Here is an 18,755-nt window from a genome sequence, read left to right on the forward strand (position 1 = left end):
CGACAGTGCGGCGCTCCCTCAGCACTGACCCTCTGACAGTGCAGCACTCAGTCAGCACTGACCCTACAATAGTGCAGGGCTCCCTCTGTGCTGCCCCTCCAACACTACAGCTCTACTTCTGTCAGATCAGTACTGAAGCTCCATCAACACAGTCCCCAACATTGCACTATTCCTTAGCACTGACCTTCCAACACTGTAGCACTCCCTCTGTAATGCCCCTCTGCAGAGCAGTAATTGGGAAACAATTTAGAGAATGTTTTGGATCGGTGAGATTACACTTGATGCAATACATTCCAAGCATTCCAGTCTTTCTGACAGTGCAGCACTCTGTAATGCCTTGCCAGTAAAGAGTTTACACCAGTGTCCATGTTGGAACCCATGACTTTTGATTCAGTGGTCAGAATGATATCTATTACACAGTGCTGGCAAATAACAGTGAAATGTCACAATTGTGTTAGGCTCACATTTTTCTTTCTGTGAATAGGTTTTGAAAAATATAACAGTGACAAATCAGACTGAGTGTGAGGTTTTACACTGCTTTCAAACAGGGAATGAGACAATCGCACTGAAAAACGACACAGAGATTGAGAACCTGCAGTTGTGTAAGTGACAGACAAACCTAACTGAAGCATTTGCAGGAAATGTGGCAGATTTTCAGGTTGAATGTTGATTTTTATTATGTAAATCCAGTCATTCTTCTTAACCCAATGTTTTCCAAGAGCATAATAAAGGAAATGAAAAGTGAACTGGGAAAGAATCCAGAAGGTATTACAGAAAAGGAACCTGTGAGATTAATAAGCTGGAAAACACCCGTTTAGCTGTGACTATGTAGCAACCGCTGACTGTCCCATCTAAAATAGAATGCTATTTTTGGGCTTTTCAAATTCAGGCCAGTGAGGACTGTTCTGCTCTAACAACAAAACAAAGGAACATGCTGTTTAAATTGATCAGCAGTTGCTATAATTTATGACATGTAGCCGTTACCACACCAGCACTGGAACTCATTAAGTGATCGGCAAATAGATACAACAGAGAGAGACTCTTGTAACCAGTTTATCACCAAATACCCGACTCTCTTTTCCAAACTCTTTATGTTTTCTGACAGGTAACCATATATTTGTGAACACAACCCTCTCTGATACGGCAATTGGGTTCATTTTGCTTGTAGCATCATTGTTTGTTCTGTGTGTCTGCCTGGTCCTCATTGTAAAGCTACTGAATTCAGCTCTAAAGGGAAAGATGGCACAAGTGATGAAAAAAGTATTCAATACAGGTATGTCTGACAACTGTGCAACTCATCCCTTAGGACATAGTTCAAAAATTACACTCATAAAATAGAGACAATATAATACACAGAATGTCAGTCTAAAGCAGTGACAGTGTGCTATTCAGTGTCAGCAAAGTATTCAGGGGCAGTAAAATATACAGTGTCAATGTAATGGTTACAGTGTCAGTATAATGGTTACAGTGCCAGTATAATAGCATCACTATAAGGTTATAGTGTCAGTGTAAGTTACAGTGTCAGTGTAATAGTTACAGAGTCACTATAATGGTCACAGTGCCAGTGTAATAGTTACAGTGTCAGTGTAATATTTACAGTGTCATTATAATGGTTACAGTGCCAGTGTAATAGTTACAGGGTCATTATAATAGTTACAGTGTCTGTGTAATAATTACAGTATCTGTGTAATAGTTACAGTCTCAGTATAATGGTTATAGTGCCAATGTAATAGTTACAGTGTCAGTGTAATAGTTACAGTGTCACTATAATGGTTATAGTGCCAGTGTAATAGTTACAGTGTCAGTATAATACTGTCACTATAATGGTTACAGTGTCAGTGTAATAGTTACAATGTCAGTGTATTAGTTACAGCGTCAGTATAATAGCGTCTCTATAATAGTTACAGTGTCAGTACAATCATTACAGTGTCAGTGTATTGGTTACAATGTTAGTATAATAGCTACAGTATCACTATAATAGCTACAGTGATGGTGTATTAGTTACAATGTCAATGTAATAGTTACAGTGTCACTATAATGTTTACAGTGTCAGTGTATTAGTTAGAGTGTTTATAATGCATAAAAGTGCCAGCATAATACTCATTTGTCAGTACATACTCACGTTCTGCACCATACTTTTGGGGTGGCACGGTGGCACAGTGGCACAGTGGTTAGCACTGCTGCCTCATAGCACTAGGGACCTGGGTTCAATTCCACCCTTGGGCAACTGTCTGTGTGGAGTTTGCACGTTCTCCCTATGTCTGTGTGGGTTTCCTCCCACAGTCCAAAGATGCGTAGGTTAGATGGATTGGCCATGCTAAATTGGTTGTAGTGTTCAAGGGATGCCTAGGTTAGGGGGGATAAAGGGGGATGGGTCAGGGTGGGATGCTGAGGGTCAGTGTGGACTTGTTGGGCCAAAGGACCTGTTTCCACACTGTAGGGATTCTATGATTCACACTCAGTGATAAGGTAATACTCACAAAATCAGTAGAATGTTAATGTGTCAGTATAATATTCGTGTTGATTGATTTTATTGTCACGTGTCCCGAAATCAGTGAAAAGCTTTGTTTATGAGTCATAGGGGCAGATCACAGCAAGCAAAGGATGTCCAGATCAAGACCGAGAGGCATACAGGTTACATTGTCGGTTACATTATTTGAGGCTAGAGTCCATTCAACAATCTGATAACGACCGGAAAGAATCTGTTCCTGAATCCACTCGTGCATGTGTTCAGGTTTCTGTCTCTTCTGCCTGACTGAAGAGGTTTTAGGAGGTCATTACCGGGGTGAAATGGGTCTTTGATGATGTTGACCACCTTTCCGCAGCAGCGAGCCATGTAAATAGACTCCATGGATGGAAGGTTGGCTTCTGTGATGGCCTGGGCTGTGCAGACCACCTTCTGTAGTTTCTTACAGTCCTCGGCAGAGCAGTTGCCACATCAAGCTGCTATGCACCCGGACAGTAAGCTTTCAATGGTGCATCTGTAGAAATTGGTGAGGGATCTTATGGACATGTCAAATTTCCTGAGCTGCCTGAGGAAGAAGCGGCATTGTTGTGCCTTCTTGACTGTCACATTTATGTAGGAAGTCCAGCACAGGTCATCGGTTATCGTCTCTCTGAGGAACTTGATGCTTTTCATTCTCTCAGCCTCAGTTCCATTGTGTAGATGGTGGTGCATTCTCCTCCTTTCTTTCTGAATTTGATGATCAGTTCTTTAGTTTTGCCGACATTGAGAGATGGATTGTTTTCATTGCACCAAGCCCTCCATCTCCCTTATATATTTTGACTCGTCATTGTTAAATATCCGTCCCACTACGATGGTGTCACCAGCAAACTCGTAAATGGCGTTTGTTTGGAATTTGGCAACACAGTCGTAGGTGTACAAGGGGTACAGTAGGGGCTGAGGACTCATCCTTGGGGGGCTCCAGTGTTGCGTGTTATTTTGGAGGAGGTGCAGTTACTTACCCTCGCAGATTGTGGCCTGTGGGTCAGAAAGCTGAGGATCTAGTTGCAGAGGGTGGAGCCAAGACTAAGGTCACACAATTTTGAGATCAGTTCGAGCGGATAATGGTGTTGAAGGCAGAGCTGTAGTCAACAAGCAGGAGCTTGACATAGGTGTCTTTGTTGTCCAGATGTTCCAGGGATGAGTGCAGGGCTAGGGATATGGCATCCTCTGTGGACATGTTACGCCAGTTGGCAAACTGTAGGAGATCGAGACAGGCTGGGAGACTGGAGTTGATGTGGGCCATGACCAGCCTCTCAAAACACTTCATGATTGTTGAAGTCAGAGCTGTTGAGCAGTAATTATTAAAGCACACTGCATGTTTTCTTGGGGATGATAGTGGTCTTCTTGAAGCAGGTGGGGACTTTGGCTTGTAGGAGGGAGAGGTTGAAGTTGCCGGTGAATACCTCTGCCAGTTGATCCACACAGGATCTGAGTGCTCGGCCGGGGGCACTGTCTGGGCCCATTGCTTTCCTTGGGTTGGCTCCCAGGAAGATGAATCTGAAGCGGTGAAAGAGGGAACAGGTCTGTCTGGGGCTGTCAGGACATGTGTTGCCATGCTCAAACCAAACATAGAAAGCATTGAATGTGTCAGTGAGGGATGTGTTCATTTTGTATCCTGTAATGTCATTTAGGCTTGCCATAGACAGCTGGAGTCTGTTTGGTAGGTCTGGGCCTCTAACTTGGTCTGGTATTGCCTCTTGACCTCCCTGATGGCTTTGTGAGGGTCATATCTGGATTTTCTGTATTGGTCCGGGTCACCCGACTTGAATGCTGCACATCTGATCTTCAGCAAGGAGTAGATTTCCTGGTTCATCCAAGGTTTATAGTTGGGGAGGATTGTCTGTATAATACTCACATTTTGCATAATATTTACAATATCAGTATAAGTAGCAACCTGACAAATACTCAGTGTCAGCACAATACTCACAGTGCCAGTGTAATATTGATATTGTCAGTATAACACTCACAGAGTCTGCACAATAGTTATAATTACAGATACTGTGAGCATTATAGTGATATTGTGAGTATTTTTGCTGGCATTGTATTATACTAACACTAAGTATTGTCTCTAACACAGTGCCATTTGAACATTCAATGTCTGTATAACAAGCTCAGTGACTGTACAATACTCTGTATCGCCTTAATACTCAAGCTTCCAGTGTAATAGTGTCTGTACAATATTCAGGGTCAGTGTAATACTCTGACTGTGGTATCAGTCTAATATCGTGTCAATATTCTGTTCAAATCTGTGTCACACTCTGATTGTGTAATACTTAATATCAACACAATACTGATACTGCCAGTGTAATAATGATGTTGTAAAGACTCTTCAACACAGAGAATACCGGAAAAGCTCGGCAGCTCTGGCAGCACCTATGGAGAGAAAACAGAGATAACATTTCGGGTCCAGTGACCCTTCTACAGAACTAGTCCTGGTCACTGGACCTGAAATGTTAACTCTGCTTTCTCTCTCACAGATGCTGCTAGACCTGTAGAGCTTCCCCAGCAATTTCTGTTTGTATTTCAGATTTCCAACATCTGCAGTTCTTTGTTTTATATTACGGTAAAAACTTTTTGTGGATTTCCTTCCAGACTTCCCCTATCCCTTCGGTTGGCTGAATGGGTATTTGGCGATTATAGTTGGTGCCGTCATGACTTTCATTCTTCAGAGCAGCTCAGTGTTCACATCAGCAATTGTCCCACTTATAGGTAAGAGAGAATGCTTCTGGAAGCCTTCCTGTCATTTATAACAGTCTCAGATATTGACTGGCATTGGTCAGTGGTCCCATAGCACTGAGGGCCAGTTTGTCATTGACCTGGGTCCAGCACCTACTCCCCTTCAAACAGACCTTTCCATATTGATCCTCCGCATTTTCAACTTTGTCAACACAGGCCATACCCACTCCCAGGCTCCATCCAATCCACAGGCTCCATTTGTGCCCAGGCCCTGCCTACTCCAAGGCTCCTCCCCCTGCCCTGCAGCTCCCAAAATTGTCTGGAGTCTCTCTCGAATTTAAAAAAAAATTATCTCAGGACCATGGTCCCAGGAGCCTGTGAGGATCTGTGTTCTGTCAAAATCATTGCCATTTACTTCAAACCCTTTCATCACATGGCGTGATGGCGTGAGCAGAGCCAAGCTGCGATTGAGGAATGATCCAGTGGCTGAGGCATGGTGTTTGGATGCTCACTGTCAATGGTGGATATGTCAGGTACAAACTGTAGCATAGATTGGGCTCCTGCGCCAGACGGGGATCTTGAAACTCCAGCAATTTGTCCAGTCAGACTGTCACCTAAGGTGGCAGGTATTGGCATGGTGCCAGTGTAAACATTGGCTCACACAATGAGCTCCAGAAGGTCTAATCGTGAGCAGATGGCAGTCTCAAGCTGGGCTGAGTGAGGACTTTGGAAATGTGTTCCTGGTGGAGCACCTTGTAGGGGTATAAGAGGGAGTTACTTTAAAAGCCTAAGATGGGTCGGGAAATGATTTTTAAAGAGGTAAATTGGTCCCCTCGGGGCGAAGGGCCACACAGGCTCTGTATTAAGAGGAACTCCACAGCCAATGACTGTGACTGGGCTTCATCCCCCTCACACAGCACTGACTGGCATTGAGTGCCGGGGCTGTTCATTTGATTGACTGGTGACGGGATCAGAGCAATCGAGTTGTAATTGTACCTTTTGACCTGTGCAGGGATCGGTGTGATCAGTCTGAAGAGGGCATATCCCCTGTGTTTGGGGTCAAATATCGGAACAACAACCACAGCAATACTGGCAGCCCTGGCGAGCCCAGCTGAACAACTGGGCAATGCTGTACAGGTAACATACCCTCTCTCCTCCCCACCCCCACACAACCGCTTTCACACACTTATTTTCACATTCCCTCGTGCTTATACATTCCTTCACGTGCACTGTCATTTTCACACTTCCCTTGTTGTCACACTCACTCACACACTTGCATTCATTCTCACACACACTCACTCTTTCACACTCATTCTCACACCTATTCACATCCACACACACTCATACTTACACATTTATTCTCATATTCACTCATGCTTATATTCTCATTCTGACAATCACTCATACCTCCATATTCATTTTCACACTCACACTTTCATACCCATTCTCACACACACGCACACTCGCTCATTCTCAGACACACTCATTCTCACACTCACACACACACACGCTCATTCTCAGAAACACACTCGTTCTCTCACACACACACACACGCTCATTCTCAGAGACACATTCGTTCTCACATTCACTCACACACACATTCATTCTCAGAGACACACTCATTGTCACACTCACTTACACACATGCTCATTTTCAGACACAGACGCATTCTCTCTCTCTCTCACACACACACACACACACACACACACACACTCATTCTTACCAACATCCTTTTGCACACTCATTCTCATGCATTTGTTGCACATTCTTTCAGGCTCTCTCACACATATTCACACACAACACTCACATGCATACTTGAATATCTCTCATGCTCACAAACATTCTCATTCACACTCTCTTGCACACATTTTCATTCACATTCTCACACATACACATTCACACCGTCACACTCATCCTCATATTGAGTCACACACAGACACTCGCTCTCACTCACGTTCTCACTCACCAATGCACTCATAGACTCTCACGCTCAGACACACTCTCAGACTTATTCTCTCGCACACTTGCTGACACTCGCACACACTCTGTGACACACCTTCACGCACTCACTCGTAAACGCTCACTTATGTTCTCACACATTCCCATCAGTGCAACATACGCCACCTGAAGGATCTCTCAATGGTTAAAAGTTGTTAGCAATTCTGAGTAACCCAGGAACCCCATTCCCATTCCCCCGCCATCTGCTCTGTGCTGCATGTTATTCCACTTGTTAGTGCTTTGCTATTTCGAACTTTCTCCTTTCACTCTGATGGATCATGTTTCCATGGTAACCAGCAGCCATCCCGTATTTCACCCTAAAGACTGGGCCGTGAAAGTAATCTATGAGGTGAGGGACACAAGGCTGAGTCTGAAATTTGAGATAAGGGACATAATCCGGGATTGGACAATACTGAACAGTTCAGTTTAGAGAATTGATAGTTAGATGTACAATTCAGACTATGAATGGGCAACTAAAGAATTTATAAATTGCAATAAAGTGTAAGGTGACGTGTTTGGGAAGGGAAGACAATGTTGAATAAACAGCAAATGGGTGCAGATTGGGAAGTGTGGAAGAAATGAGGCACTTTGGAACACAGGTCTCTGAAGGTACCAGGGCAAGTAGAAAAGGTTGAGAAGGCTTGGGGGATATTTTCCCTCCTTAGCAGAGACAGAGAATATAACAGCCAGGACAGAACTGCATAAAACACCAGTTAAAATCACAGTAGAGTATTGCTCAATGTTCTGGTCACTACGTTGCAGGAAGGATCTGATCACATTGTCAGTGATAAGGGGAGGTTTACAGAGGTTTTGGCAGGAGGGAAGAATGTTAATGATGAAGAAAGATTGGACAGGCTGGGATTAATGTCTTTGGAGTACAGGAGGCCGAGGTGAGATTTAACTGAGGTGTATAAGATTATGAGGCACTGAGGGAGAGTTCAAAGAAAGGGTTCACTTCCCTGGACAGAGACTCATAGAGTAATACAGCATGGAAACAGGCCCTTCAGCCCATACTGGTCCATGCTGACCATGGTGCCCACTCAGCTAGTTCCAATTGCCAGCATTTGGTCTATATCCCTCTAAACCCTTCCCATCCATGTGCCTATCCAAATGTTTTTTTAAATGTTGCTATTGTACCTGCCTCAACCGGCAAGTTTGGGGGAGAGTTGAGGAAAACTATTTCACTCACAGGGATATGAATGCGGAAGAGGCAGAAACCCTCATCACACTGAAAGGGTGTGTGTTTGAAGAGCCATAAACAACAGGAATACGGACCAAGAGCTGGAAACTGAGGATAGACTGGATTAGTTCTATTCAAGTGGAACAGATACCTGAGAGAAATAGGCTCCTTTTGTCTTGTAAACATCTCATGATTATATGAATATTGGAAATTCGTGTAAAAAAACAAGCGAAAGTGGATCCTACATATGAGAGACAGGTAGGAAGAAATGCAGACTGGGATACTCAGAAGGTACAAATTAGAGAATATCACGTGCATGTCATGCTGTTTTGCCCGGGGAATAAAGAAAAGGAATTTGGAGAATGAGTAATCGGAACAGGAACGCAACTCCAGCCCTCTGACCCCAGGGAACTTGTTAGTATTTTGATTCCTTACTCAAGAACATAAACATAAGAACTAGGAGCAGGAGTAGGCCATTCAGCCCCTTGAGCCTGCTCCAGCATTGAATACGATCTTGGTTGATCTCATCTCAGCCTCAACTCCACTTTCCTGCCCACTCTCAACAGCCCTTTAACCCACTAATTAAACATCTGTCTATCTCCTCTTTAAATTTACCCAATGTCCCAGCATCCACTGAACTCTGGGGTAGTGAATTCCATAGATTCAATATCCTTTGAGAGAAGTAATTTCTCCTAATTTCTGAAGAAAGGTCTCGACTCAAAACATCATCTTTCCTGCATTTTTCTGAAGAAGGGTCTTGACCTGAAATGTCATCTTTCCTGCTCCTCTGATGCTGCTTGGCCTGCTGTGTTCATCCAGCTCTACACCTTGTTATCTCAGATTCTCCAGCATTGGCAGTTCCTACTATATCCTAATCTCTGTTTTAAGTCTGCTATCCCTTATCCTAAAACTATAACCTCTCATTCTAGATTCCACTAGCGAGGAAACATACTTTCTACATCGATTTTGTAAATTCCCTTTAACATCTTATATACCTCAATTAGGTCTCCTTTCATTCTTCCAAACTCCAGGGAGCATAGCCCAAAACTGCTCAATCTTTCTTCATATGACAAGCCCATTATCTCTGGAATCAGTCTAGTGAACCCCCTTCGAACTGCCTCCAACACATCCACATCCCTCCTGAAGAAAGGGGACCAAACTTGTACCCAGTACTCCAGGTGCAATTTATAGATTCATAGATTCATAGATTCAGTGCAGAAAAGGCCCTTTGACCTATTCAGTCTGCACCAACACGACTACCACTAAAGGTGTGCTATTTCTGCACTTGTCAAATTTCCTGAATGTTGTGAAATTTGGAGTGCTCATCCAAATATTTTTTTAAATGTGGTAAGGTTTCCAGCCTCCACTACTTTCCCAGGCAGTGCATTCCAGATTCCCACCAACCGCTGAGTGAAAAAGTTTTTTTCTCACATCATCTATCCTCTCAGTCTTCTCTGCTCTAAAGAAAACAATTCAAGCCTATTTAGTCTCTCCTTACAGCTCAATTTCTCCATCCCAGGCTACATTCTGGTGAACCTCCTCTGTGCCCCCTCTACTGCTATCACATCCTTCCAATAGTGAGGTGACCAGAACTGCACACAGTACTCCAGTTGTGGCCTGACCAACGCTCTACATCTCCAACATTATCTCCTTGCTCTTTTACTCTTATGCCACAACTGATGAAAGCAAGTGTCCCATATGCCTTCTTAATTATCCTATTGATGGGCACGGCTGACTTCAGGGTCTGTGGATAATTACCCCAAGATCCCCTTGTTCCCCTAAGATACCCAGTGTCCTGTCGTTCATTAAATACTCCCTCACGTTGTTTCTTCTTTCAAAGTGCAAAACCTCACACGTATCAGGGTTAAATACCATCTGCCACTGGTCTGCCCATCTGACCAACCATCTTCTTCATAATTAACTATTCTATCAATCTTGGTGTCATCTGCAAACTTGCTTAACACCTCCCCCATATTTTCATGTATATCATTTATATGTGTAACAAACAAGAATGTCCTTGTGGTACAACGCTGGACATTGGATTTCAGTCACTCAAACAGCTTTCTACCACTACACTTTGTGTCCTATTACTAAGCCAGTTTCTGATCCATCTTGCCAAGTTTCCCTTGATTCCATGTGCTTTAACCTTATCAATCAGTGTCTCATGTAGGACCTTATCAAAAGCTTTGCTAAAATCCATATAAACTACATAGACTTTCCTCATCCACACACTTGATCACATTTTCAAAAAATCCTAACAAATTTGTTAGACATGATCTCCCTCTGACAAAGTCATGCTGACTATCCCTAATTAACCCATGCCTTTCCAAGTGGGTACTAATTTGCTCCTTCAGACTTTTCTCCAGTAGTCTCCCTACCACTGATGTGATACTCACCAGTCTGTAATTTCCTGGTTCATCTCTACCACCCCTTTTAAAATGTGGAGCCATCTTAGCCATCCTCTAGACCACTGGCACTTCCGCCAGGGCCAGGGAGGAATTAATAATTTGTGTCAGAACTCCTGCAATTTCCTGCCTTGCCTCCCACAGTGGCCTGGGATGCAGTTCATCTGGGTCAGGGGACTTGTCTGTTTTTTAAGCCTGACAGAACCTCCAATACCTCCCCATTTCCAATGTCAAACTGTGCAAGTTTCTCACAGTCTCTTTTCCTGAATTCCATACCAACGTTCTCCTTCTCCAGAGTGAAAACAGAAGACAAGTATTCATTTAACACATGGTTAAAGTTTGTGTCTCCTGGAGGTTTGTAAAGGGCACTTCCATGCGCTGTTATTCAGTAAGGGTAGTAGGAACAGCTTGAGTTATTTGCACAGCTCAACACAAATATCAATCAGAATTTGATATCTGCTTCCGGGGGCTCTGTGGTAACCATCTATATAGCCAATGAGACAAGAGCTTGGAAGTCCCTGGTCTAGAATATGGAATCTCAAAATTAGTTTAGTTTTTGAGGAATTGGTCTGGAGCTTTCCCTGAATGTGAGTTGACCATGAAGGACATAGATAAGATTATCCCACGGATGGGGAACTAAAAACTAGAGGGCACAGGTTTAAAGTGAGGGAGGAAAGATTTAAGAAGGACCTGAGGGGCAACTTCTTCACGCAGAGAGTGGTGCGTATATGGAATGGGCTGCCAGAGAAAGTGGTGGAGGCAGGTACAATAGCAACATTTAAAAAACATTTGGATAGGTACGTGGATGGGAAGGGTTTAGAGAGATATGGACCAAATGTGGGCAATTGGAACTAGCTGAGTGGGACACCATAGTCAGCACGGACCAGTTTGGGCTGAAGGGCCTGTTTCTATGCTGTATTACTCCATGACCCTATGACTCTATGACAGAGCTCTGTAAGAGCTGGTTGGACAGGGATTGTAGAGATTTGTAAGATTGATGACCATTCTATGTCATTTTAATGAGCTAAATGTCCTCACACTGATGGCACTTCTCCTTTTCCAGGTTGCCCTCATCCATCTGTTCTTTAACTTGGCTGGAATTCTCATCTGGTATAGTATTCCGTGCATGCGAATCCCGATCCAATTGGCCAAGGTGTTTGGGAATGTTACTGCTTGCTATCGTTGGTTTCCCATCATGTACTTGCTGCTCAGTTTCATCCTGATCCCAGGGACTCTCTTTGGGTTGTCCATGGCAGGTTGGATAGTGCTAGGAGCCATTGCTGGGCCCATCCTCATCATTGTCATCCTCATTGTCATCATCAACATCATCCAAAAGAAGTGCCCCCAAATTCTGCCCTCGAAGCTACGATCCTGGGACTTCCTACCCCTCTGGATGCACTCTTTCAGCCCACTGGACAGAGTCCTAACAGCTTGCTGTGCCCACTGCTGCTGTCAATCTTGTCGGCCAATTACAGACAATGCCCAGAAGTCCATAAGAGACCAGCCCCAGAAACACGCTCTGTCAAAGGAAAGCCACTGCTATGATAACACAGTGAACATAGAAAGTGCACGTCTGTGAGGAGTCGTCATCCGTCCATTTCTCAGGGAGTCCAGTCTTCAAATTGTTATGTCAATTTCAGCAAAGAGGTGAACTTACTTCATCTGTAACCTCTATAGGATCAGCAATCACTCTCTGCAGATACCGTATAGTCACCCCAACACCTCAAATACATTCCCATAATCTGCATGAACTTCCCTTCCCACCGATCTAATGGCCTTATATCTTTAGCCATTAACTGTATGGGCCATTGTTTCACTCACTGATTGAGCTTGTTCAGATCATTTCAATTCATTAATTGCTGCTGGTTCAGTGTTGGCTCCAAATCAAACAACTGTCAGCATGAGTTCTGACTCTACAGAGCTGCCTGGGTGTTATCTTATCTGTTGGTTTGTGCCTTCAGGTTGATGTGTGCCTGACCTTTGATTAGACAGATAAGGAGGTCTTTATCTCCCCTTTGTGGCCATGGTGCTGTTTCCTGTGCAGTAATTTCAAAGATAATGAGTAATTTCTCAGGGTAAACACTTACGCAAGGATCATCAGCATTCTGCTCATTTCCTCAATAGCTGTACAGATATGTTTGTGATAAACACGTTTGTCAGCACTTCAATTTCTGACTGATAATATGGCTAGTATCTTCCTAATAACTACCCACTTGGCAGCTTCCTTCTCTTGTAGCAATTTTATTAATGCTTGTAAATCACAGTCCAGCGGAGTTTACTCTTGACTGTCTCCAGAAACCTTTAATCTTGCTGCCAGGGGGATCTTTCTGCCTCACCAACTGATAGCCCAGCTCACTCCCCCATCAGCATCGACAGAATCTTGGCTTTCTATCCCACCTTGACAGTGATGACCTTCTGTCAGCGGATGTGCTTTCCTGCACGATGCTCATCATTGTAGTCGGGGTATGAGGAGAGGCTTCAGGGCTGCACTGTGACACTTCCTTTCCCTGACTCAAAGGCACTGAATCCAATTGTAGACATGCCAGTGCCTCAGAGTCTGCCAGTGCTAATCTAGCACTCTGTTTTTTATAAAGACCTGCAGCCTGTTTGGAAATCGAGTTGCACCAATGCAACAAAGTACTCACTCTCTGTCGTATCCTTTTTGCATCATACTCCGTACTGTGCTCTGAGTTACTCTTTAACCACATCACCCTACCTCACACCATGCACAATGAGCTGTCAGGGCTATGCAGTGAGACAATATCAGATTCTCTTTGCTTGCTCTCGAGACAATGCAGTATCTGCCCTCCGTAGCTGGGCAGACCCATCGTATGTTACTGATCTATTCAGATACTCCATAAATGGGAAAGCAGCACCACTGGAGACAACAACGTGTAGAGCTGGATGAACACAGCAGGCCAAGCAGCATCAGAGGAGCAGGAAGGCTGACGTTTCGGGCCTAGACCCTTCTTCAGAAAAACCTGCTGTGTTCATCCAGCTCTACACCTTGTTATCTCAGATTCTCCAACATCTGCAGTTCCTACTACCACTGGAGACACACTTTGACAGACTCGTGTCCAGATTGATCCCTCCATTCCTCGCTGCAGGGGTGCTGCACTGCCAGAGGTGTCACCTTTCAGAATGAATTGTTAAACCAATGCCCTGTCTATCTTCTCCAAGGTTAATGTGTGGATTTTCTAGGTAGCTGCACATTATGTAAAAGCCCAACAGGGTTACAGTAAGAATGGTCCACACATCACTGCTTACCTCTCTCTCTGTCAAGTGTCATTGTCAGGACAGAAAGCTTTCACTGCTAAAGGTTTAAGAGTCACTACATCATCCACACATATCAGCAGAATGAACATGTATACAAAATGTGTAATTGCATTTAGTGCAATAGGACTTACCTGCTGCACAATGCATTAAAACCATAGCTGGGGTTTGCATGTCCCTGATGGAACTGGAAGAGAGCTAATGCAAACTACTGAACATTAAGTGGCTATTTAGACTATTTTTAAGGTAAACTGTTGTAAAAAGTTCCACAGAATCTTTCTCAGGTTCCAGCTCCATGTGATATGGCCTCATTCGACATCACTGATAATTAGAATAATAGCAATTAACCTCTTAAACTGTATCTCCACACAATGAACTATTTCTATTTTACCCTAGTCTTATTCCACCTGCTCCACCCCACTACAGTCTGTTGCACCAGGGCCATCAAGCTCCTGCTGTCTTCCTGAAGGACATGCAGAATATTTGCTGTTGACAAGGTTTGCCTTCTCATGAATAGAGTTCTGCTTCAAACTGACTGGAGAAGGATGATGGATGGGGGTTTTCACCTCCTTTTTCTTCCTCTTTCCCTTCTTGACTCACTGGGGTATAATAAAAACATGAGCTGCTCCTTCTTGAATGAACGCAGCTCCATCAGTTCCAGTGAGGAGTGCTGGGATACCATGATAATTATAGGAATGTCATCATTGATGTCATGATCATGTCAGAACAAATGGAGCCTAGACCCAAAAGGGAAAGGTATTTCAATCCCAGAAGAGTCCCCAAGTTTAGGTTACAATCTGGCTCGGCTCTAGAAACTAATTCTTAAAAAACGAAACAAGTGTGACTTCTCAGGTGTTTACTAAGAGAAGAAACTTCAGGTTGCACGGTTATAAACAAACAACAATACACCTCACAATAATACAATACACATACAACTTGTACAGTAACATACAAATGAAATTAAATGGAGGTACATATGGCTAACAGACATACAGCACATCAAATAAAACTGTTCTGAACAAGCTACTGTAAACCTTCCAACAAGCTCCACTCTATTGCTAGGCACTATTAAATGCAACTAATTTTGGAATAGTCAAATAAAACAATTCTTTGGAAGTGCCTATTTGCTGAATGTCATAATATACTCTGATTGCTGGCTTGCATTGTGTAAAATGGATATAAAAAGAGGGTTTCCATCAATTTGCATTCAATACCTTGAGTGAGACAGAAAATCAACATATCTTCCTTTGTGGTTAGAGCTTATTGACTACTTAGTCTCACAGCACCTTCCATACCCCAATTTACAAATGCGTCTTGAATACGTATTCAGGCATTTAATAATGACCAGCTACACTTTCTTAACCTTAAAAAGGATATTAACAAACTGAACAATGTGACTAATCAGACATTAGCCGCACTTGCCTGGATGAGTGCAAGCTCTAACTCAAGAAGCCTGAAGCTTAACACTATCCTGAACAAAATGTTTAAGGAGGCAGCTCAGCATTATTTTTCATAGTGTTTAGGGATGAGCAGTGAATGCTGGCCTAGTCAGAGACATCCATACCCCAACAACTCTGAGAAACCCATTCAATAGAACAAACCATCTAGTCAATGCAGCAATACAACAAATGTCACCAGAGACCTTTTAATACACATTGCCCCCAGATAAATGATAGTCTGTAAAAGTACACACTCTCTATAAAATCTCCATAGCCCCCATTAAATTGATGAAGCCTTCACTTCTAAATTTAAAAAACAGCAGGGAACCAACTTATTCTTGTTGCTGAGGTTCTTTAATGCATCTCACATTTATCGCCAAAAGGTGTATCATGAAGGATAAATGCCACTCTCCCTAAACTAGGGATGAAGGGCCTGTGACTGCATCATTTCCTGGTGGTGTCCCTGAAAGACAGTGCAAGAAGAATATCTGTTACAGTTTGGCAATCATATTTGACTGGTTAATGGTAAATCTGCAGGGCGACTTCACAATGTTATACAGTCAGCTATTGCTCAGGAAAGAAATTCTGTCACCTCTCAAGATCAGGAAGTTGTCATTTCAACCTTTTGTCAGAGCTGTGTATCCATTACTGAGACTGAAACATCAGGCAATTTGCCAGAGGAGACACTTTTAGGGCAAGGTATCAAAGGAAGACATCTGTCTTGTCAGCAGGGTGATAAAGATCCCAGAGGGATGCTAAAACCCTGGGGCATTGGAAAGCAAGGATTGAGAATTTTATATTCAACACATAGAAACAGGAAAGGCCATGGAAGGTGTTCACAGGGAGGTTAAGAAGATGTCAGTGTGATGTAATGTTCATAACTTGCACTCCTTGTTTAAGTTGCAGTGGTTTAAAAGTCACTGTGAAATCTTCTTTCATTTGCGTTAGTATGTCAAACAGGAGTAGCAGGGATATGCTCAGAACCTTCACCCAGGTTGGTGTGAGCCTGCCTCATAGAGACATTGTTATTGGGAGATAGAAAAAGGGTCCCAACCCGAAACATCAACTTTCCTGCTCCTCTGATGCTGCCTGGCCTGCTGTGTTCCTCCAGCTCCACACTGTATTATCTCTGACACGGTTATTGGGGCATTCAGAACAACTGGCCTACAGGGGGAGCTAAACCACCCCATTCTTACAAAGATCTTATCAACAGTAAGAACATCCAGCCTATACCAATGTGGAATCTCCTTTAAATAAGTAGATCAGTGTTCGATCATGTCAGTGGAGTCCACTCTAGACAGTGAGAAGATGGCAGAATTACGATGATAGATTAGGAAATAGTAATAAGGTAGAAGTTGATCTGCAATCTAGCTGAATGAGCAGACTCGAGGGGCAGGACATCCGCTCACTCTTATCTCCAGTGTTTTAACAAGGATCTTTAATGAGTTCTGAGCAGAGATTCGGTGCGGCCTTTCTTAGGCACCAAAATTAGTGACAAATAGATCACCCTTCACTTGTTAAAGAAGATGGGGAAGCAAGGGGTGGGGCATGACGAATAAATCAAACTCAGGAACTTATACAATTGCTGTAACCTCCCTACCATGCGTGAGTAAATATAGAATATATGATATAAAGCAAGGCCATTCAGTCCAGCCACTCTGTGCTAGTGTTTATGAACCAATGGGTCCTCCACACACACCCCCACCCTACTTCATCCAAACATCAACACAACCTTTGAATCCCGTACCGTCAATTCTAAATCCGTGCCAATGAATTCTACAGTCTCACAATTCTCCAGGTAAAGCATATCCTCCTGAATTCCCTCCTGGATTGACTATTGTCCACCTTGGCTCCACCAGCTTTGCACCCTCCCACATATGGGAACATTTCAACAGGGCCCAGAAATACAGCAGATAGCAGAGCCAGCTCAATGTAAACCAGCACCATAGTCTTGTGAACTAGGCCAAAGCATCATTCTCTAATCAGCATCTTTGCCACTTCTATCACAAAGAACTAATGTTCATGCATTCTCAGATCCACTGGAGCAGAAGGAGGCTGAGGGCTTTGTGGATCACTCCTTGTTGCGTATATTAATGAGGAGGAGAAGGGTGTGAATGTCAAAGACAAGGTTCAGGATCTTACCCTGTATCCCTGTGGCTGAATACCCATTGACCTCAACACAAACTCATGCACTCTGTCTATTCACAGTCTGCAGCAGGACAGACACTGTCATGAGGTGTGAGCAGGGTGATGCTACTATTCAATGGTCATTGGGAGATGGTGTTAGTGCATGTGTGTCACCAGGAGACGGTGTTTTGTGTGGGGGTGTCACTAGTGTTATTGTCACTGAATTACCCCAATATTAACATCCTGGGGGTTACCACTGACCATCTGGACTTGCCACATAAAACACAGTGGCTACAAGTGCAGGTCAGTGCTAGGTATCCTTTGCAACTAATTCACCCCCTTACTCCATACAAGCAACCTATCCCTCCACCACCGATGCTTGTGTATACTATCTACAAGTTGCACTACAGCAATTCACCAAAGATCCTTAGACAGCGCCTTCCAAACCATGATCACTTCCATCTAGAAGGGCAAGGGCAACAGATACATGGGAGCACGACCCCCTGCAAGTTCCCCTCCAAGCCACTCACCACCCTGATTTTGAAATATATCGCCATTCCTTCACCGTCACTGGGAACATTCCCTTAGAACATTGTGGGTCTAATACAAGCAGGCTCTAACACAAATTCCAATGCAAGCATGACTCTAATACAAACTCTAATCCAAAAGCATAATTTATACAGTCTCTAACACAAGTACAGTGTTTAACACAACACTTTCTCTTACACAATCTGTAAGAAAATTCAATCTCTAATACAAACTCTAACATAAACACCATTTCCAACACTGCAAACTCTTGCACAGATCTTCACAATCAGCCTAACAGACCCTGATTGAAAAACTTAACACAAATAAAATTCTTTTTTTCTGATCGATACGAAGAAGAACTTTCTGAACTGCCAGTAGTTATTTTGAAAGTTAATGTACTTACCATTATATTGTAGTCTCCCTTTGCTGGTCTTTGCTGTTGAGCAGCTGCCATCAGGAGTGTGGTTAGCTGGCTGCAAAGAAATGTAAATTAGTAGACATTCTGAAGATAGTGTTATAGGTGGAGAAAATGTCTGTCCTGTCAGTGGCTGCAGCAGTTAACAGTCAAACACTGTTCTGTCAGTAGATGGGAGGGTGAGGGAGTCAGGGCACTGTCCTGTCAG

General features: G+C 43.4%; 1 protein-coding gene across 1 annotated transcript in view; it reads left to right on the plus strand.

Moving 5' to 3' along the window:
• LOC109921765 (sodium-dependent phosphate transport protein 2B-like) overlaps window positions 1–12,344 on the plus strand; it is a 24,415-nt gene extending 12,071 nt beyond the window's left edge. Inside the window, exons 7-11 of the mRNA XM_020521813.2 lie at window positions 485–602; window positions 1,106–1,273; window positions 5,099–5,215; window positions 6,195–6,319; window positions 11,829–12,344. Of these exons, the coding sequence (XP_020377402.2) occupies window positions 485–602; window positions 1,106–1,273; window positions 5,099–5,215; window positions 6,195–6,319; window positions 11,829–12,344 (1,044 nt within the window). The remainder of the gene's footprint in view (window positions 1–484; window positions 603–1,105; window positions 1,274–5,098; window positions 5,216–6,194; window positions 6,320–11,828) is intronic.
• The last annotated feature ends 6,411 nt before the right edge of the window (window positions 12,345–18,755 follow it).

Source organism: Rhincodon typus, chromosome 28 (genome assembly GCF_021869965.1).
Source record: "Rhincodon typus isolate 14 chromosome 28, sRhiTyp1.1, whole genome shotgun sequence".
Taxonomy (NCBI): Eukaryota; Metazoa; Chordata; class Chondrichthyes; order Orectolobiformes; family Rhincodontidae; genus Rhincodon; species Rhincodon typus.